The sequence below is a fragment of the Trachinotus anak genome, unplaced genomic scaffold, assembly GCF_046630095.1.
Source record: "Trachinotus anak isolate AG129_WGS33_773 ecotype Australia unplaced genomic scaffold, CSIRO_AGI_Tana_v1 ptg000011l, whole genome shotgun sequence".
Taxonomy (NCBI): Eukaryota; Metazoa; Chordata; class Actinopteri; order Carangiformes; family Carangidae; genus Trachinotus; species Trachinotus anak.
In genome coordinates, this window is record NW_027273862.1 from 9408701 (window position 1) to 9430928 (window position 22228).

At 40.0% G+C, this 22228-nt stretch overlaps 1 protein-coding gene across 2 annotated transcripts in view; it reads right to left on the reverse strand.

Moving 5' to 3' along the window:
* LOC139628092 (protein unc-13 homolog C) overlaps window positions 1-22228 on the reverse strand; it is a 103514-nt gene that overhangs the window by 31858 nt on the left and 49428 nt on the right. For both annotated transcript variants that reach the window (XM_071489452.1, XM_071489454.1), the window contains exons 15-18: window positions 17676-17765; window positions 16380-16508; window positions 8237-8370; window positions 5960-6045 (exon numbers count right to left, since the gene is read on the reverse strand). In XM_071489452.1, the coding sequence (XP_071345553.1) occupies window positions 5960-6045; window positions 8237-8370; window positions 16380-16508; window positions 17676-17765 (439 nt within the window). The remainder of the gene's footprint in view (window positions 1-5959; window positions 6046-8236; window positions 8371-16379; window positions 16509-17675; window positions 17766-22228) is intronic.

The window sequence follows — 22228 nt, forward strand, 5'->3', positions numbered from 1 at the left end:
CACTGGACATGGGAAATGATGCAATGATGGTAAATGTGTGAAAAGTGGTCTTACAACTACAGTAGTCTTTCTCTGTGGAGTATTTACCTTGTAGGATATGGTGAGTAAATGAATGAGGGAGTGAGTTCAGCTACAGCCATTCACTCACATCCTCCTTCTCCTTTTCTCCGTCTCTTATTTTATCCTTTTCTCTTTTTGTTCCCCCTCCCCACTTCTCTCGCTCTCTCTCTCTGTCTCTCTCTCTCTCTCTATCTCTCTCACTCTCTCACACATTCAGAGAACCACACAGAGATGCTAAAATTAGTAGCATCCATTTCTGCACCAGCACTGGCACCAAAGGCCTCCGAGCAGGAAGCAGAGGATGCATCAAAGACTTCATTAAGTAATGCGCATGCACATGTGTGCGCACAGACACAGACACACACATAGATTCCTCTTTTATTCTCATTCATTCTGTCTTACTTACTTGCACAACTGAACGCTCGCACAAATACACAGACAAGCATGCCTGCATGCACAGACACACACACTAACAGAGAAACACAGACCAACAAAGCAGGACATTCTGGCCCGCCTCCTTCAGGGTGTCTCTGTCAGCCGCCCTGCCAGTTCTCTGTGCCTTCTTACGTAAACAGGTCACTGTGAGTTACTTCCGTTTGTCTGGATGAGAAAGAAGAAGAAGCAACCTGGACTGGCTCAGTATACCTACCCTGTACCACCTCATCACTGCCCTTCACTGTGTAAAAGCGTATACAGTCCATGAATGTATGAAGGAATGTACACATGCTTGCTGCAGGATGTACATGTGTACAGCATGCATAAGTTACAAATATGACCTTGCATACACATATACGAGCCATTTGTGGACTTTTCTTTAGGTTTCCTATATGCACACACACACACACGCACACACACACACACACACATCCATGTACATACACGTGTTAGCTGAAGGTGCTTGTCAGTGTGATGGTGGAGACAGGAAATATAACACTAGGAAATTAAAAGAAAAAAAAAAAACTCAATATGCTTCCTGAGTAGCTACTTCTCCTTCACACTGGATGCAAAGCAGTGAATCAAAAATGACCCTCACAAAACTGTCTTACCTGCCCTGAAAGTACAGTCAAGTACAATCAATTGCTGATGTTCCACTCACCATTTTTAGCTGTGAATGTGCAGCTGAACGATTGTTTTGTGACTGATCTTTGGAGAAGGCAGTGAGCTGTTACTACAGTAATTAAATCCCGCATGGTTTCAATGCTTTCTTTTACAGATAACCATTCATGTTCTCTTCCACAACATCTCAAGTGTTTTTTATTTTTTTCTATAGATCACAGACACATATCTATACATGTGCCACACACATGCATGTGTCGATCCTTCCACTAGGAACTTTTCATTTGGGTAATGTTCGCCTACATTGCCTGTCAATAATCCTTTATAGAGGGTTCATTAATTGCACTTTGTTCTCTCTGTAAGGAGAGGCTGATGCATGAGGCTCAGTGTCTTACTGATTGAAAGTGAAAAAACAAAACAAAAAACATGTTATGTATCTAATATCTAATCTGATATACATTCCTTTTTTTCTGTGGTAATTTTGATTATTTATAGTGTGACTCACACAGAGTCAGTTTAGCATCCAAGTGACACATAAATACACAGGTTACACAAGAGCAATGTATTATGGGGCTCTATATAACATTTAATAGGCAGGATAGTTAGATATTAATGTCAAAAATGCACCATACTCACATACTAAGGGTATTCAGTGTGATCACCGGGTCAAACATAAAGTGGGCTCTGCTGCTTCATGTAAAGTTGCCAAGTTTCAACTTGCACCATCTGTTTTTTTATGTTGTTTTACAGTTTGTGCAGTAAAACATATAATGTGGTTTATAGTCTGCATGTTTGCACCACACTGTTGGTTTATGAGCTGTCAGACTCTCCTTCATTTAACTACTAGCTTGTCTCCACCAAACCAAACCTAGAACTCCAACAGCCAGCAGGACCAACACGAAATGAGCAATAATTCATACAAAGTGCTCCTTTGAGGAACATGACAGTCATGTCCTCCTCCTGGCACGTGTCGCTGTGGGCGGGCAGTGATGTACTGACAAGACTAGGCAAGAGGAGACAAAGCAGGGGAAGAGGGTTCAGGCTCAAGGAGCCAGAAAGAGCGGATATGTGACTGAGTGCATCCATGATTCTTGTCTCCTTTTGTCACACAGACACCCTCAGGCAAATCACACACACATACACACAAACACTCACACTGCCCAAACCTGCTGTGACAGCAGTCAGTAGCACCCTAGGTGGTCACATGTCCCAGCTGCCCTGACACAGAAATGTACACCTAAAAACACAGAGTCACAGCTGCTCTCTCTGGCTCTATCTGTTTATTGATTGACTTCACTCTGTATATTATCCTTCACACAGTGGAAAGACAAATCATATAAAGAGTTATTGTGCTATATTGAAACAGCACAAAAGCCTTGAAACCACTTGAAAATAATAAACCTTTCGTGGAGTAATGTAGCCTTCTTTAAGTTATCATTTGACTGAGTTGTCTGTCAGTAGTTTAATCAATAAACATGCACTAGTAGGTAGTTTTCAATCTTTGCTCATGAAAGTGATAAAAAAGTGTCCCCCAAGAGTTACAACTTTTGTTAATTATCTAAAAGTTCATTTCATTTTGCCTCTGACTGATTGTACAGTGTAGCTTTATGCTGATGACACACTGTTCTGCCATTATTCACTGAATATAATAAGATGTTGAATATATGCATCAATCCTTCAGCGATTAAACTTGATAAGACTAAATTCATGCTATTCTCAAGACCTGTGAAAAATGACCATGTGCTGCAGAAGACAGAGTCCCATAATTGAATTTTTTGGATTAATGATGCTTTTGTTCATAGCCATAATAAAAATATTCATATTAAAAATGTTGTGACTGAAGTTCAGCTTTCAGTGAAGAACTAACACAATTTTCCAGCTCTGGCCTAGTGACTACAGCTGGACCAGCAACTGTCCTTTTATAAATCACATTGTTTGTAGGTATTCACTTTATTTTCTTTTTTTATTATCAGAGAAATTGTTAACAGTTTGAGGGTTGTCATAATCCAGATCCCTGGTTTACTACAACCCTCTCCAGATAATTTCACACTATGCTACTACATTTGATTCTGTGAAAAATCTGCTTGTTTGTGTTACAACACAAAACGTAAAGCTCGTACTGTTCTTCCAGCGCACACACGTACGCAGATTCAGAAAATACTGCATTGCCGGATGATAAAACAATGTTGATGGCAGTTTGAATTTTCTCTTAAGGGCACAGGAAGGCAATGGGGTAACAACATCCTATTACTGACAGAAGGCAGGGGAAGTATGAGAATATATAACTTTAACAATACCACTAGTGTGAGACAGAGGCTACTGATAGTGTTGACTGCTCCTTCATTAATTCTCTGTAAATATTCTATCAAGCTGTCCCTGTTAATTTTACAACAACATGGTGAATGTTAAAAATGATATAGATGTGGTATTGTGAAAATAAAAATACTGAGACTAGTGATTTCACATAAATCTCAGCTCACATAATCCACACATGCTGCTTTATAGCTGCTCATTACCTCACCACAGAAATACACATCAATGTGTGTGCACACACACCTATAAATCTGCTCCTGTCTCATTAAAATCTGATGCATAGGCACAGTTATATGCTTGATACGAAATATACATTCTGTATACTCTTCTGGCAAAAAGCAGATTACACATTAAACCATCTCATCTTGTATGTACAGAATCTATATGATTCCTGTATGCTGTGCTGCAGTTTTCAGTTGCCATGGCAACTCAAGATGGTTTGGTAAGGAGAAAGCAGCAGTGTGTGCTGTGTAGATAAGGCTATATATACCAATAATATTGTACAGAGTATGGTCTGGACTTGCTCTATATGAAAGTATCCTCAGATAACTTCTGTTACTGTTACTTCTGTTAAAGATACTGTAAATAAACTGACTTGACCAATAAGCTTTTTTGGTTCATCTCTGCCTTTTCTCTTACTCGCAGTCTAAGGAGGATTTCCAATCTCTGACCTCAGTCAGATCACCCAGCTCCTCTTACCACCTCCTCTCTACACCTTTTGCCTACATCAAAGTGTCAGATATCACATGGACATGATTCACAGGATCAACCTGGACAAGGCAAGATTTGTATGAAAAATACTGCTGCACCAAGTTAAATGTTGTGCCCAGCAGATAAGCGCGCCATATAATCCTGAATATGTGCTGTGGTACATTTGATCTGACTTCCAAAATGGTGTTAGGAATGGTAATCTTCTCCTTTCAAGTCAAACATAAAAGTGTGTCCAACTGAGCAGCTCATAAGCATCTTGTTCAGAGAAAGTGAACTGTTTTACTGACCAGAGAAGGGATAAGAATTTGGTAAACTTGGTAAACAAACGGGTGTCATATTGCACAATTTCTGAGTAATGAAGCTCAAGAATCCTCACTGCTGTTAGGAGACACAGTAGCGGCAAACTTAAGAGCAAACATTCACAAGAAGTCATATCCCAGGATGCTACCCTGCTGAGTCTTTAAGTGCAAACACACACAGCCATTTTAACATTCATTCACAACCCAAGTCACATTAATTCCCTTCTGCATTCCACCTCCCCTCCATGTATCCTGATATCCTCTGTCGTTCAATACAGAAGCCTCCAACCTAAAAAAAAACAGCTAGTTCAATCAATAACCTCCTGGAGACTTTTGCTGCCTTTCGGGGGGTGAGGCGGAGAAAAAGGGGGTGGGGATTGAAGTCAAAACCCACGTTATACTGGGGAACATCTGTCTTCCTGCCAGTGAAGCAGATCGGAGATTTATTGCTTGATCACTGCGAATCTCTGCTGTGTTTGAAAAAAAAGACTAACCCTTGTTGAAAAAATCTGTTCTAAATTATTGCAGATTACAAGAATAATAAATGTTAATTACACACTACATGGCACCTTGAGCATTGAGTGGTAATGGAGGAGATGCAGGCAAATTCTTCTTCTATCACTATGCTATCACAGTGTAAATGTACTATACATTTACACTGTGATAAGTTCAGCACCATGTTTATTTGGCCATAACAAAGACACAGAAGCGAGCATAATAGTAACATGTGTACTGTCTGTTGTGTATCTATAATTATGGGAATTTTTCTTGATATGATTTCAAACTGTTTGACTGACTACTACCTTCCAATGACAGCCTACTGAAGCTCATGTTCCAAAAAGCTTCCCGCTAGCGTTTAAGTCAGAGACACACAACTGTTCCTTCACCCCTACATGCCTCACTCCAGTACTGATAATGAACATTAAACTCTTAAATGCTCCATGAACTACTGAAAAATAAAATGTCTATTCTTCAGGTTAGATTCAACTTTTTTTCTCATCATATATTAATTGTGAAAACACTTGCAGCACACAGGTAACAAAATACAGACACACACAACATTGTGCCACTGATCAACTGTTTATCTTGATAACAAGAAGTTCCAGTTTCTCATTAGAGTGAAATCAGGGAAGCGTGATCAAGATAGGCAGTAGAGCTGACCACAGCGAGACAGCCGATAAACAACACCGTGACGACAGCCAATAAACAACACTCATATACACAGAAGTATGAGACAGCAACACTTTAAGCCTATCCCTGTGTAGTTGCACAGGAACGAGAGAGCATCAAATTAGAATGTGGTGAACCTTACTGTAAAGTGTTAACTGTGATTCTTTGCCATCAATCAATCAATCTATATCGTTTATCTTAACCTCTCATTCACTCCCTTATACAAAAACACACACACACACACACACACACACACACACACACACACACACACACACACACACACACACACACACACACACACACACACGCCCTCAAGAGATGATTGTCTGATCAGCAGCATTACTGACCTTCCATTGCATACTTCATATCCAGGGCAAAGAGGTTCCACGTGATCTCAGCGCTGATCCTGCCCACATTCAGCTCCTGTGGAAACCTGGTGGAATTGAGACGGATTCCAATCAGATTCATTTCCGTATAATGACACGCTCGACTGGGTGGCCTGATGGCTTGGCCCAGCCTGAATCTCTAACAAACGACTTAACAGATGTGAAAGAAGACATGGTTGGTGAATCTCATAATCTAATAATCCTCTGTCATTTCCAAACCTGGTTGAACTGGGGCGGAATGGGAGACACATGCCCGGGACTTAAAGATCAGGAAAAAAAATGTGGGAGGAAATGACACGGCAAAGGAAAGAGACAGAGGGTGGCAACCTATTTGGCAGGTAATCTGCTTTTTTGAATGCCTATAGATTTTCAGTCAAAGCTTGAATGGTTTAATTATCCGTATCTTCAGACAGTGATGGGAGGACATGCATAGATGACAAGGCCCTGGGCTGAGAAAGTTCAATTTATCTGGAAATGTTTTACTTTTGCTGGAGACACCCCTGTTTTGAGAACAACAAATTTATTTGTGCACTATTGAAGCTATAATCATCCTCTCAGCTGGAACATTCCTGCAGAAACCAAAGCGCGAGTGTGCACACACGCAAACAAAGATACACTTTTGTGCTCCTAGTCAAAACTGGAGAAGAAAAACTGAATCCCAAAAACAATCGTGTCCTTTCTCATCTCTATTGCTCTGAGAATCTTCCTCTCCAGCTCGCTTATCCTTCAGTCTTGCCACGCACCCACATGGTGTACTGTAGTTGAGGCAGACAATGTAAACCCTTCCTGGCAAAAATGACTGTAAGATCTGCAGCCACTGTGCATGCCTGTAGATGGTCTACTTCTGTTTGGTGGAATAAATGATGTTATATGGTTTACAGTATTTCTGGAAATGATCACTAAAGCTTCTTATCCTTTACACTTTCTTTCTTTTTCTAATCAAAAATAAATTCTGTGGATCAGTCTATTGGCTTTTAAACTTCTAGGCTAGATTCCCATGTAACTATTCTCAGTACAGAGCAACAGACTAACATTTTCTTTTTTTTCTCCTCTGGCAGCAGCTCCTATGATTTAAAGGCAACAGGTCCACTCCTGGGTTTATTGTGAAAAAGCAACAGAGTTGCTGTCACTCTGGAACTTGACCAGGGGAATGTGGAGGAAATGGACATGAATATTGCAAGTCTATCATTAGATAGTGTAGGAGAGAAAGCTCAGGGCATAAACAGAGTCTTAATAAGCATCGTAAATCAGCAAGAGGAAGGAGAAAAGAAGAAAGGGGGAGGCGAAAGTGTGAGAGGATATGTATGAGTGGGATATGTTATTTCTTCTAAGATGAGCTCCATTCCATTTTCTTCAGGTCATAACATTTCTTTGATTTCATTAACCAAATCATCTGAAGGACACAAACACAACCACCTTGCACCTCTCTTAACACCACCACCACAACCAGCCCTCTATCCCATTTTTTTTTCTACCCACAAATCATCTGTTATGTAATTCCGCAACACTGTGTTCCCCTTTTATCCATTCACACTATGGCTCCTGATACAAAGTATTTTTCACTGCTGCCTTCTCTGGCTGCCTCACAGCCTTCTTGTCCAACACTGTGCTCACATTCATGTCTCCACAGTTACTAAAAACATTGTTCAAATTTACAGGAGCTGATGGAATGATTTCTTTTATTTTCCCTTACTTTCTCTAAAAAAATAAACAACAGATTTATCTTAAAACTAATTAATAAGAGGTGATTATTTGTTTATTATTACATATTTATCTTCCTCATCTATTTAATCCCTTAATTAAGCCAAATAAATAAATAAATACAAAATAAATAACACAAACATTGAAGAAATAAGTCAATATTTGATCAGCATAAGGTCAAATAATTACTTACAGCATCAGCAAGTTGTCTATTTTTTTACAAAACTTCTATACCAAAACACTCACCAGATATACATCCAATACAAAATTAAGCTTTAGAGTGAAAACACTGCTTCTATCACTCTGTTAGTGTGCTTTCAGGATGGTCTTTTATAGCAATTTATATGGTTGATACTCTGGCAAGCTATAGTTACATGAAAATATTATAAAGTTTACACAACTTCAACATGGATATGTGTGGAGAATATTTAAGTGCTTTCCACAGACGATGGCATAGCAACCAGTGAAGGGCAGTTTGATGTATTTGATCAGATTTCTTGGCAAAAAGCATGTGTGGTGTAAGAAAGAAGTACATACTGGTTTATGACTGGGGTGTAAGCCGTCCGATCCTCATCAATTACAGACACCATGAGAGTGATGAGTTTTGGCCAGAAGTCCAGGTTCTTTATCGATGGACCCTGCTCCTCACGGGGAAGGTCCTGCTTCCGGCTCTGTGGAGGAGGAAAAAAAAGATGATGAGAGTCAAACCGCAGTTTGAGTGTGTTGACTGTGAGGGAGTCTATATGATGACAAGAAAAAATGAACTGTGGGATTTGGAAAAAATGCAAAGTTGGCTGGGATCAGAAAGAGGAAGTCAAACAAAGATGGATGTTGCACTTAACAAAAGGACTTATCACTGCATTTATATGTTCTGTTGTACATATAAGATGAGCCCAGAGATCATCCAACACTAGATTCTAAAAGTTATAATCCTCAGATTTTCATGAATAAATCAAACACTGTTTCACATTATTGATGGTCAGCACTTTTTCAGCAATAGCCATTCAGTATATATTCAGTACATTCTGTCATTGCAAAATACAGCACTTATTATTAGAGGCAGACTCTGTCATTCCTGCGCAGGATTCAAATTACCTTCTCATGCATGAGGAATTCACAGGAAATGTAATTCAGTGTCCGTGTTTCAACTCTTCTATATCAGCCTTGCTGTTTACTGCTAATTTATTGCTAATTCAAACTGAACATTTCACACTGCGGGTAGTTAGCAACTACAATTACTATCTTGTGGTTGTGTGCCTTCGCCAACCAGTCAAGTTGCAGGAAGTATGGTCACAGAAATAATGGCCAGAAAATTGCTTTTGCAGAACATACATTTTTCACAGCAGATTTGACCTTTGACCTCTTGGATATAAAATTCAAATACATAATCTATCCATATCCTATGTGTTGACATTTAAGAGGATGACATTGACCTTTGACCTCCAAATTCTACTCAGTTCATCCTTGCCTCTGAGTGAATGTTTGTGCCAAATTTGAGGGAATTCCCTCCTGAAATATCACATTCATGAGAATGGGATGGACACAGGGACGGGTGGACAACCTAAAAACATAATTTCTCCAGCAACGGCATGGAGGCATAAAAATATCTAATTGCTACGATGATTGTAATATTACAATTATGTGCCAAAACTAGAAAACTAGAGGCCAAAACACCCGGTGACGTTACCGAGATCAGCCCACAGCTGCTGAAAATTTTTGCCAAGGAAAGTGTAATGTTAAACAAAAACACGCTCATGTCAGCCAACAAGCAACACATCCAAACTTCACATTTTACAGTCCTGGTGGAATATTTGTATCTATGCTTATTGCTAATTATTAAATCAAAACCCTGTGCAGTGTCAATCAAAACGGATAAATATTGTTTGCTTGTTCCAGATCCAATGTAGTTGTTTCTTATTGCTCGTTCTACTGTGCAGGTGGAATCTGATGATGCACATGGCAAATGCCACTGCCAGAGAATGCATTGTGTTCCTACTGCCCCCATTAATGGATATGAGTAGTACTTTGTGTTCAGATTCTATTGTAAGAGGTTAAAAAAATTATACACTTTGGACGTTTTGTTAAACAAAGGGTAGACGGCCCATGGGCCTCTCCTGACTAAGCTTTTATAAAACTGATATACTTTGTTGTTTGTGATTTACTCTGGCATCGTAATATGTTACAGTGGATTTTCCAGGTTGTTATCAATCCAAGCCTAAGATCATGCTTGCAGTTGACCTGATAGCTGTTGAGCTATTTTTGATTTATTTTGTTATGTTTGTCCAAGCGAGCCCATCGTCCTAGTGCCTTAGAATATAGCACAATGTATTATAGGAGTACGCAACAGTGTCATGCTGTTGTTTATCTAGCTATGAGATACAACAAGACACTACAAGTCACAAGACTCATTCTAGTTTCCAGCCTACACCAAAATAAAATCTCATACATTGTGTCCTTTGTTGAAGGTTGAAGGCATGTTGTTTAAACTGCATTGGTAGCTGAAACTTTGAGGCTTCAGCAGAAAAGTAGTGAAGACATGACTAAGCTGCTGGTGCAGGAGAGCAAACTGAGACACACACACACACACACACACACACACATAACCTAAACTCTGCTTATGTCACACTAATCTGTTTGTAATGAGGGTTAGTGGAACAGTTGAGACAAAACTTGTGTTTTCTTTCAGTCTGAATACTCTGGGAGGATGAGCATGAGACCAGACCTCTTCTAAAACTCTAAAGACCACAACCTTGACTTCAGACTTCACAGGAGTTTGGAGTCAGCTGTTAGATTACACCCAATTTCTCCTGCAAACATGTCCAATCTGTTCAACATATTTTTTTCCTTGTTTCAGGTGTGAGAGCTGAACACGAGCATGAAGATGAGGGATGTTGAGTTTGAAGCCAGAAGGCTGCTCAACTCACCAGAGACCAACCCTCCTCAGTTTCAGTGAGCCATATTTGACACACATTTATTATCAGTGCAGTGCAGTGGTTGTGAAGTCTTTGTGCTTAACTTAGACATGTGTGTTAAATTTTGTCATAATTAGCAAATGAAGTCTTGAGTTATGGCCAAGAGCATGTTTCGTTTGGTCAAAGTGACCTTTGACCTTTGATCACCTAAACCTAATCAGTCCATGCTTGAGTCTAAGTGAATGTTGCTGCCAAATTTGAAAAAAATCCTTCATGGTGTTCCTGAGATATTGTGTCTTTGAGCATGATACAGATGTATGGATGAACAACCTGAAAACGTAATGCCCTCTGGCCATGACACAGAAACATAAATTCCTGCAGGCATAAAAATTATTGTGAAGCAGTCATAGGAAATGTACTGTATTTGACACGATATGATCAGTTTCAGCATTTTTGACATGGGATTAGTTATAATATATGGATATCTATGAGATCATGGTTGCTCATGGCATGCTGGGAAATGGCAGATTATAAACTCACCTCTTTATTAAAACAATGTGAGTTTGTTTGGTTGCTCTGGAAACTGATACACTGTGTGTTTGCCTGTTGGATTCCTGATGAAGTAGCAGCTCAATGAGTGTTTACTGATCCCAGAAATCCGGGACCTGTAGTTTTAAACTTACCACTAGTAATGATGGGTGTTGCAAAATCAGTCAGGACTCAAATCTTTTACACCTTCATTTTACAATTTACAACTTCTAAGTTTTAAATATGTTATCACTCTTCAGCAACGTGTTTATGTAGATGTGGGTGTGTGTCAGAGAGTGTTGCTGTCCCAAGGTGAAAGGTGTTGAATCTAAAACCACTCACTGACTCGACCATCTGTTCACCCCACACTGAGTGCGACCACACTGATCCACCAGTCAGCAAGTAACTGTCACAGGCTTTCACTGTGCCATGCACAGATTGCACAGAAAACAAGCAAAGCCACACAAACACACAAAACTGAGTGAGTGTACATGCTGGAACAAACTCAGCCATACTATCAGATGTGTATCAAACACGGACATGATTAATTCCTAACATACCCACACACGAATGCACTCACAAATATATGACTTTGGACTGTGGGGAGACACCCTCCCTAAAGGAGGGGGTAATACACCCGTTTCTCATTTGTGTATGTAATTCTGACTGGAGCAAAATGTATTTCTGATGAATAGAAAATTGTGTTAAAAATGAAACATGTTCAAATCAGTTCTTGAATTATTCAGGTTGAATTATTTATCATCCTTCAGTGTATTGACTTTGGCGCAGCACACAGAGGAGATGTTTGAGGGAGAGCTGGGGAAATGAAAATGCAACATGATTCCATTTATCCTCAATACAGTCCTAAGAATCTAATCAATTCCTACAATAATCAACTTGTGGCTGAAGATGTTGATTCTTTGTTTAAATATCTGGTAATGCAGAACATGTAATGCTGTTGCATGTGTTGCAGACGTTGCAGCTGGAGGAGCCACAGAATTTAATCTCATAGGAACAAGAAACACAGATAGGGCTTACGGCTGATTCTGCGACAGCTGATCATGTGAACCCAGGGTTCACGACTTTAATCATTTGCAAAAGGGCTGCAGAAGTTAAGTCTCTCATCTTATGTGCCATAGTCATGAAAAGAGATTACTGCTCATTCATCAAAGGCTCATGACTTTCTAATTTGCATTTTCAGTTATTTTGCTATACAGCAAGGCATTGGTTTCCAATATGGAGGCAACAGGGAGGCAGCCCGAGCTTCATAAGAGGCAGAGCCTGAACTCAAAGACTGTATTGAGCAGTTTAAACTGGATGCATGTTTGCACTTCTCTAACAGAGTAAATCATTGACAGTATGTGCCACTAGAACTGCTAAAAAATGGCTGAGAAGTGAAGCAGCACTGCTCAGTGTGATCATAAATTGAGGCAGTCAACCCCAAAGACAGAGCTGCTTGGACCATTAATCATGAAATTCAAAATACTGAGAGATTAACCAGTGATTACCAGTGAAAAGAAAATGAGCAATTCATGAGTTTAGATCAAAGACGTGGGAAATAGGCCTACAATCCATTTTGGCCCCTAACTCATAGTTTATGAAATTGGAATTAGTAATGCATACTTCAAAGAGAAAAGCCTGGTATGAGAGGTATGGGCCATCAGGGGGAGATCTTCTCTTAGGTAAATTTCTGTAAAATTGGAGAGATGAATAATGAAACAAATGTCTCTGCAGGAGGTAAGTCAGCGATACAAACCTGCCTGTGCGTGTATCTTTGTGTGTGTGCATGCATAACTGTATGCATGTATGAAGGACACCGAAGGTTGTGTCATCCCTACTGGATTGGATGCAGCATACATCCCAGTAAAACAAAGTGTAGACTCCCTTTGCTTATCTGTATTCACCTCAAGTAGGTGCGAACAAATTGTTAAAGGTGATTAAGTAGCCTGCTCTCTTTTTACAGTCAACAACACACCCATGGGCTTCACTCTTAGTCGTACTTGGGGGTGAATACTTCACTGAGTGCAGTGTATTTCCACTACCTCCAGTGCACAAAGTGATTGGGGGGCACTAGCAGAAATATTCAAAGCGGCATATCTCTCCTCTAGAGGGTAGTTAGTGGTTTATGTTTATTGTTGAACACTCTCAGTCCCCGTATAGGAGAAATCGACATTAGCATACGACCGGCTCCTCATCAATTCTCACATTGTGACACAAATTACAGAGCCTCTGATTGAAGGATGTTCTCGGAGGAAATGATCAAATTCCCAAGAGAGAGAGCCCTGGGTAGAACTGAATGCACTTGCAACAGCTATTCAATGCAATGCAGTGAAAATAGGTTGAATGTGTAAATATTGTAATTCATGTATGGGAAAATACACTCAAAGACACATATTCCTGAAATCAAACATCTTCTTCAAACAGTTAAACCAACCACTTGGGTAATGTTTGCAAATATGAGATGATGTTGGTGAGAGAGATACTTATTGAATCAATTCGAATTGCTTGCTCAGGAACAAGTGGAGTAGACTTCCTGCTCAGTGGATTCCTGCCTGTGCACATGTTAGCGTTAGCCTCCTCTTCAACACCAGATTGCTTCTACTTATGCATTAATATTTGCATAATGCAGAAGCATGTGTGCATATATATGTACATTTCTTTCATATATGCATGTGTATGTTAGCGGGCATTTCTCATGCGTGCACTGCTGCTCCACCTTCCTTCACACTGAAAGAGCCACACTTTTGCCCTGGTTTCTTTGACCTCCCTCAAAATCCTCCCTCTCCTGCAGGGATTTAAGAAACAGTTTAGCTAGATTCTCCCTGCCCATGCCCACCCCATAGTCATTTTATGCCCTGGCAGAAGTAGAGAGCTTTGTTGTTATGTTATGCAAGATGCCTCGCTGTGGCTGGGATATTTCACTGCCCGCGTGGCCACTGTGTCAGCTGTTCTGTCGCCGCACTCAGTCACTGTTAGCAACTGGAGAATTGGGGTCTGAAATGTGTTTTATCTTCTGAGTCAAAGGCAACCAATGTGTGTGAACATAATAATTTACAGCCACGGTGAGGTTTGCTTTGGGGTGAAGCTGATGTCTTTTTCTTCTGCCTTGGAGGAGACACTGATGGAGAGGCTGTCTACTGTGAAACTGTGGTGGACGAAGATGTAATTAGGGAAAGTGTCTATCTCTCCGGTTTGGTAATTGCTTACAACCCCTCAGGCTGTTTAAACAAAGGAAGCTTATTATTCAACTTTTGAGCGGATTGGACCTTATTAGGACCTAAAAAGACATTATCTTCTGTGGTGTGGAGGCCATTCTCTTTGGGAAGTAAACCGTAAAATAATCAGGCGGAGCTGCATGTTGCCTGATTATTTACTCAGGCACTAGCACATGAAATTTTTCATGAGTTCAAGGTAGCAAACCATAACTGAGGACTGGGTGATGCTGTGTTTCTAGAATATAATAATAATAATAACTAAGTCTGTGAGTTCTCAATTTGAGATCATGCCTCCAGCTGCTCATGACACACTAATGATACAAGTTTACGTATATTGTCCAGTTTATTTTCTGCACCATATCCATCCAGACAGTTGAGAGCCAAAAAGGTACTAAACAGCAGAGATGGTGATTTGCATCAGTTAAGCGCTGCCTGATGCTTGGTTGCTTTTATATGTCTCTTTACTGTGGGCTCTTCCTTTCCTAGAAGGTTGAAGCCCTTCATGCAAAGTTTGCCATAGACACGGTGTACAAGTTTTACTGTCTGGTAAATGTCAGTCATGATATATAGTCTATTGATTTCCAGCCAGGCTGGATTGAATTTATATTTTCCTGGCATTGTCACACATCAACACAAAGCACAGTAAAGCTGAAAGGGAAAGAGTGATGTCAGATTTATGACAGGCTGCATTTGATAGCATATAAACATATGAGGTGAGGGAGGGTTCTGGCACCTGGCAGAAATTTGAAGAAAAAATTTTACTATCAGTATTTAAAGGCAGATTTTTAAGGAATTCCTCTACATAGATGAAAGCAAGCTACACCACCAAACTAAAACAGCTTACTTTTTGCAATGATGCAGGTAGTAAGTTAATTAGGACTTAATTTAGCATCAGTTATCTAGTTTGTGTTGTTTATCCACCAAGCTCATTAAAAAATGTTAAGTCGCTAGTTTGTAGATTGAATGTGACTGTATGAATCTGCACAGCAGGTATGCTGTGAGTTGTTCTCATTAAAGTTGTGCTGAACTGTGCCATGAGTCAAGCTGCACTGGCATAGTATGAGTGTTTTTCCACTGCACCACACAAAGTGAGGGTGTTGCAGGTGTGACAGAGGCCTGTCACCCGCAGCCCTTTTCAACTCATTGTGGTAGTTTCCATTTCTACAACTCCTCCCTGAAATATTTAGAACTGATTCACAGGCCAAGCTGTTTTTATTGCAGAGTGAACCCCTGCTAACTCAGTGATAAACTAGTTGCATTTCTTACCTTCTTCACAATGAAAACTTCACAATAGTTTGCCAATGGGAAACTTGAGTAACTTGACACGTCTCTGATACAGCTGAAAGCCATCAGTAAAATAAAGCTGATATGTCAAATCAAAGAACAAGCAGGAATGCAGAAGTGACACTAAACTCCAAACCACAGAGATTCAGGTAAACAATATAAAAGTACTGACAGCCAAACAAAGAGAGACTAATACAACAAAACTTTCCCTCTAGTCACATAGGTGTACAGACAGGGAAGAGACTGTCACAGGTTGGCTGTGGTCGACCCTGCTGCCTAACAGGACCAAAACAGGACCCGGCTAACATCTGTAGTGGCATGGCAGACAGCAGCCCGACCCAGGCCCATGGAAAAACCCTACAAGTGGCCCATCATTTAGTGTGTGCATCACTACATTTGCAAAATGTAACTGACCAGTCCCAGCCTGGTCAGGTGCGAGAAAGAACTGATGAAGCCTCTTGGATGAGAGGTGAAACGTCTTCCTAGACAAATAACCAAGTCCAGTTGCTTTCGATTTAAAACTCCTTTGAGATACTATGACCTGGACAAATGAGAATATTCACAGGCTCAAAATGTAACTGAGAAATACAGATCTCAAGATTTTGGCAGCTGCACACATTGCGCATGACAAATGAGCTGCTGCTGTGGAGTCTCTGTTTACCTGTGTTACACAAGTCAGACTTTCATGAAGTAAAAAAGCTGATAAGCAGGAATTATCAAACAAATGTGGAAGTTGTTTACCTGGTCGAGGAGTTGATTGTAAAGTTCATGACAGTTATCAAAAATGTATTTGTACGTGGAGTCCAGACATGCTTTCACGCAGTCCTTCACCACCATACTGGCCCTTGGTGGACTCTGGAGCTCTTGTACCTACACAAATAAAAAATAAACATGAATAATTAAAATGTATGCTTTCAGGGTTACTTGTTCTCCAGAGTCTTACAGTGGTTTATTCTATATAACAATCATTCAAAAACTGTACATGATCTCAGCAACACAAATCAATGGCAGTTACTTTATCTTAAATGCATTTCTATGTCTAGAACCATCCATCAGTGGAGTGATAATGTAATGATATCATATTACATGTTTGAAATATTAATACAAAGATATAACTTAGTTGTGGAAAAGAGCTACCTACTTACATGTATTATGTATAGGATAAATGTCATGTGGGCAGACTGGCACTGAGATGCATGTTCAGTATATTTTAGACTGCACATTCACTGTAGCTCCTGTGTGTGAGCAGCGGTGCATATATACAGTAAAGCCCAGCATGGTCATGGCACAGAGTGAAAGCTTTAGTAACCTAAAGTGACAGTTTTCATTCCTTTGCTCACAGCTGCCATCTTAGCTATGCCTCAGTACTCCAGCGCTACACCCCCACTCCCACCTAAAGAACTGAATGGAGCTTTTCGTGTAGCGGGAGACATGTCGCATACAGTTGGTGGAGAGGGAGGGAGAGAAAACAAGACAGAGCTGGGAGCATTTTGAACATGGAGGCTTACTGTAGTATGCAGGTCACACTTCACACAAACACAACCCCGATGCATCAGTCTTGTGAAACAATAAATCATTTGGTTTTGAATGGTAAGTGGTGTTGAGAGGGACAGGTTCTCCTCGGAGTTATGAGTCTGGATTGATTTCACATATAGGAAACGTGCCAAAAATCAATCTGGGTTTAAGTTTATAAATGAATGTTTGCAGATTTTACAGTCTTGACTGTGTGCTGAAGGGGTCTCAGTCAATTAGTCAAGGGCACAGCACTTCTGTGATAAAAGGTTATGACTGGCACCTATTTCAGAGATCTACAAAGGTAACCTACTGTTGTGCTCCATCATCATTTATTGCAATGTTTATGTTTCTTTCAATTTCTCTTAACTTGAGTATTGTGTTCCAATATTGCCCTTCAAAATGTTCCTTGTCCCTACAACTCTCTCTCTCTCTCTCTCTCTCTCTCTCTCTCTCTTGCTTTAACACACACACACACACACACACACACACACACACACACACACACTCACACACACAGGCTACCTTCATCCTGAAGAAGGTGATGCTGGTCAGCAAATCAACAGTAGACTTCAGATCTTGGAGTCGCTCTGGGTTTCCTGCAGGGAAATTATCCTGGAGTAAGAGAGAGAGAGGGAAAGAGAGAAAGAGAAAGAGTGAGAGAGAGAGAGAGGAAAATAACATGAGGAGAGAGGACTTCTTGTCAAAAACAGCATTTTAATATCACAAGCAGACCAACCCGCCACCCAACACATCACAGCGTTTAGGCCAAAACATTGAAATTGATCACAGAGCGACGCCCAGCAATCATAACAAAATGACTGTCTGTCTAATCGTTTAGTGGACAGGGGAGGTCCCTGCTGATGAAAACCGCTATTTCAGGGCCATGAAGTCATCAGGCAGTGCACAGCACCGTGACGGGGAGCATATAAAGCCCTGACAGCCCTGAGGAAAAGCGTCACTGCCCCATACATTATCCTACTTCTCCTACGCGTTCAGTGCTCTAATAAAAAAAATAATCTTGTTTTCTAACCCTCTTCTACCTTGTAAATAAATGCACACCAGAGATTCAGGAAATGAAGCCAAATCTTCACAGCAACCTGTAGGCTTGACAGCACAAAAGCAGGAGAGCTCATTCAGAGATCAAGGCCCATCAGCAGAAGGAAAACTCGCCGAACATCTTCTGGACGTGAGCAGCGTGGTGTTTTGTTTTTTTTTTCTTTCTTTCTTTCTTTTTTGACAAATTATTCATGATAATGATTCAGTTTGCAAGGAAGCAAAAAACACAAAGCAGAGAACAGAGATCTCATGAATAATCGTTCAACACAAACTGGTAACTGGTCCTCAAAGCTAACCAACAGGGTAGAAAAAGATGGCCTTTTAAAGCCTCACAGACAATCAGCTGTCTACTGAGAGTTTAGAGTGTATTTCTCTAGACACATGATTAATAGGAAAAGTCTGGTTTAGAGGTGAAAATGTAGCCCCCAATAAAAATAAGCCAAACTGCCTCCAGGCAAACAAGCTTGACACACATCTTGCACAAGCAAAAGTGGACCAGTTATACTATATTTGGCTGCTGATGGGAAAAAAAGGAAAGCAAATCAGTCAGAGTGGATAGTTTCTTGCCTCGCACAAAAGGCTGTTTGCATAACTGCCTTTTCCGTGAAAATTATAGCTGTTGGGGTATTTCACAATTTCTTTCTCGCTGAAAGACTGAATTCAGTTAAAATTCTAAAATGTGATTTAAGAAACCTGAGATTCCTGTCTCATCCAGTCCCCGGCAGACTCCTCTTAATAAAAATTCTTCAATTACAGGCAAAGAAAAGAGTTTTCTTGCAGCTGCTGTGCTGCCACTTGTCTCACTCACAGCATGGAGCCCGTAGGTGCCATCAGTCACTGCCCTTTTCCTTTCTGCTGACACTGACATTTCTCTTACAATAACCTCACGCATGTGTAGCCTTCAGACACATAAGAAACCATCAGTCCCTTTGGATATTATATCTTCCACCGCAACCTTAAACGTTGCTGTGCGTAGACCTCCTGAAATCACCACATTGGAACAGTTACTGCAACAGTTCAAAATGTCTCTTACCTGTGTATTTTGTGTGTAAGAATTGCAATTTTTATAGAGTGAAACCAATAAAGTGTGCAATGTTATTTTGTTGCTCAAAAGTAATTCTGAAAAATAAAGGTAGCTAATCCACTAAAGCACCTGCACTCCTGAAGTAAAGTCCAACTAATCTGAGCTTTCTTGCTTTTCCAGTAGAAGCACTGACACCTTTATCAGAGCTCTGCAATTACATATGAAAAAGGTGCAATTTTCTCTACTGCCAATCTGCCTTCCAGCGATAGTGGAGGCCACAACAAAATCTTGTATCATATTCTATACATTTAAATGGACAAATAGTTCACCGTGTAGCATTTCCAATCTCTTAATTAGTAGATTCTCTGACATTAAAAGGCAATCTAGCTGTGTAATTATGGTGACTGAAGTACAGTAAAGTCAAGTGCTCATTGACACTCATTATGGATGCTGCAAAGGAGGTAGGTGGGTTCCTCACAAAAACCAAATGTCTACTTACAAAATGTTATGATCTCAGCTACCAATTTAATTTGGTATTTGACAACCTGTTTTGATTGCAAATGGTAAGGGTTCACATAAGTTCATTCATTATTACCTTTGGGATATTTTACACAGCTTAAAAACAGCATGTACTTGTGAACTGAAAAATGCACTGCAAATTGTAATTCAGCCCCTCTCTATTGCTGACAAACAAAACTGATTCACCTAGGGTCTAAATTAAACAAGTGCATAGATATAGTATGTCCCTCTCTGTAGAAACTGTCTGGCTCTGACAGCCTCTCTGTCTGAATGTGCAAAGACCAGAGATGAGAAACTCCAACATCATCAGCAGAAGACAAAAGGAAAGAGCGACAGATTTATTATAGGCAAGCACAGTGAAAAAGCAAAGTATCCATCTCTTAGTCAAAAGTAGAGACAACATCAGCACTGCTGTCCAGAGATGACAGAACATCCATTATAAGATGGGACAAAGATTGAGTGATGCTGATGAGCTTTTCCTTCCTTGTCTTCCTTCTTTTCTACATTGAATATTTTTTGGGCCTGTGCCTACACTGAGTACAAAACTCAAACAGTGACTGTTCATCATCAAATTAAAGAAAGGTCGGCATATTCAACTTTAACATGTTTATACAATGATTTGATAGACATTAGCCACCTCACACAGTGCATACAAAACATTTTCAGAAATTTTCCAATTTTTGTTGTGTTACAGACTCAGACAGTACTTTTTTTTTTTTTTTACACAATGAGTAAAAACAGGTTTTTGGAATGTTGTGTAAATTACGAAAGCCCTGGTGATCTGGTACCTCTCTTGTCACTATCAAAATATGTAAATAATTTTGTGTCATATTTACTATCATGTTTTCTGTCATTCTTTTATTTCCCAATGACTATTGCTTAGCTGTTGTTTCAGGACCATGGACAGCGCTAATAGTTGCACGTTAGGTGCCGTGCTGACTCTTGAACATGGGATGGGAGAAGTGTGCCTTCAAGGCTTGCTGGATGAAAAGGATTTGAAATAAAATAAAGAAAAAACTGAAAAAAAAGTTAATTTAATCAATATATGTTACAGGATTTATTTTTTCTTTGTCATAGTGGAATACTGTCAAACTGATGAGAAAAACAGTTAGATCTATTTAAGATGAGTCTGAAACATAAAATGTGGAAAACTTGAAGAGAACTGAAAAACAACTGATGCACCCTAGTTACAGTGTATAAATAACACTGTAATTTAACATTTAACAGTTAAAGCGTCTTTATATGATGTAACAATCGGTTGAAAGTTGAAATCAGAAGGATGAGTGTTTATTATGCTCTGTGCAAATTACAGAGGCTGTATAATGGCTGGTCAAACACCAGGCAAAAACTGGAGCGAGTGCAGGTAATCATGTGTTAAAAGAGATCAAAGCAGTGATGCACTGGACCTCAAACTGCCATGGGAACACTGTACCAGCCGCATCCTGACCATCCTGAGCGAAGGCATGTGTCACAGAGTATGTGTCTCTGTGTGTGGGAAAAGAAAAGAAATCTTCTAAAACTAAAACATAATGCTGATGTCATTATCCTCATTACATTTTTAGTTTGGAGCAATGGATATCAGTGCTTCCCTATTGTTCCTTTAGGAGTAAAACTTCACACATTTGTGACTTTGAATTCTTTGCCCTTTCAGTAACTTTTATAATTAATTTCTTTGTCAGAGTAGGAACAGAGGTGTCTTATCTTCTGCTCTCTGTGAAAGGTAATACTAGCTTGTCTCCTGCGCTTGGCTTTTTCACATTGTCTGTCAAAAATTTAAATGGGTTAGCTAAGGATTGTACAGGTTTTGCTCTGCCAAGAGCAAGATTATCCCAAATATTTGCAGGAATGCATGTGCAGCTTTGTTCTCTATACATTTTCCTTCTCCACCAAATGAAAATGATCTTTGTCTGTCATGTGAGGACGACAGAGGCTGGTTGTATAGTAGTAGACGGCGCTGCTGAGAAACTTGTGGAAATTACATCGATTTGCAGCTCATTGTGGCTGATACAATCCTACTGTGGAGAGCTACAGGTACAGTATGGAACAACTATTTCACTCAGTGGAGGAGGCTGCAGTGTCTTCTGCACCACACAGGGTGACAAATCAGTTGTTTGCATTAAGTAACCTTTTCTCTAAAGGCCCACTGTAATTCTGCAGAGAGCTCCTTTTCAAGAGAATAGCACACCTCCCAGGGTTGCTTACTGAACAAACATCACTTTATATCAAACTGAGCTACTGACCCAAACCCTCACAGTGTGTCCTGAATGCTGATATTTTATGTCCGGCCCAGAGAAACCAACAAAAATCCCAGCTGTGACAGACTGCTGATACAAGGTGTCACTGTGTATGAGGGCCGTTTGAATAAAGTTAAAAGTGAAGAAACACATATGTAGCAAAATGTAGAGTGGCAGCTGCATGGCACCCTCCTCCCTGCTGATTCAGGCCCTCTGTTTTACAAAAGCAAACTCAATCTCCC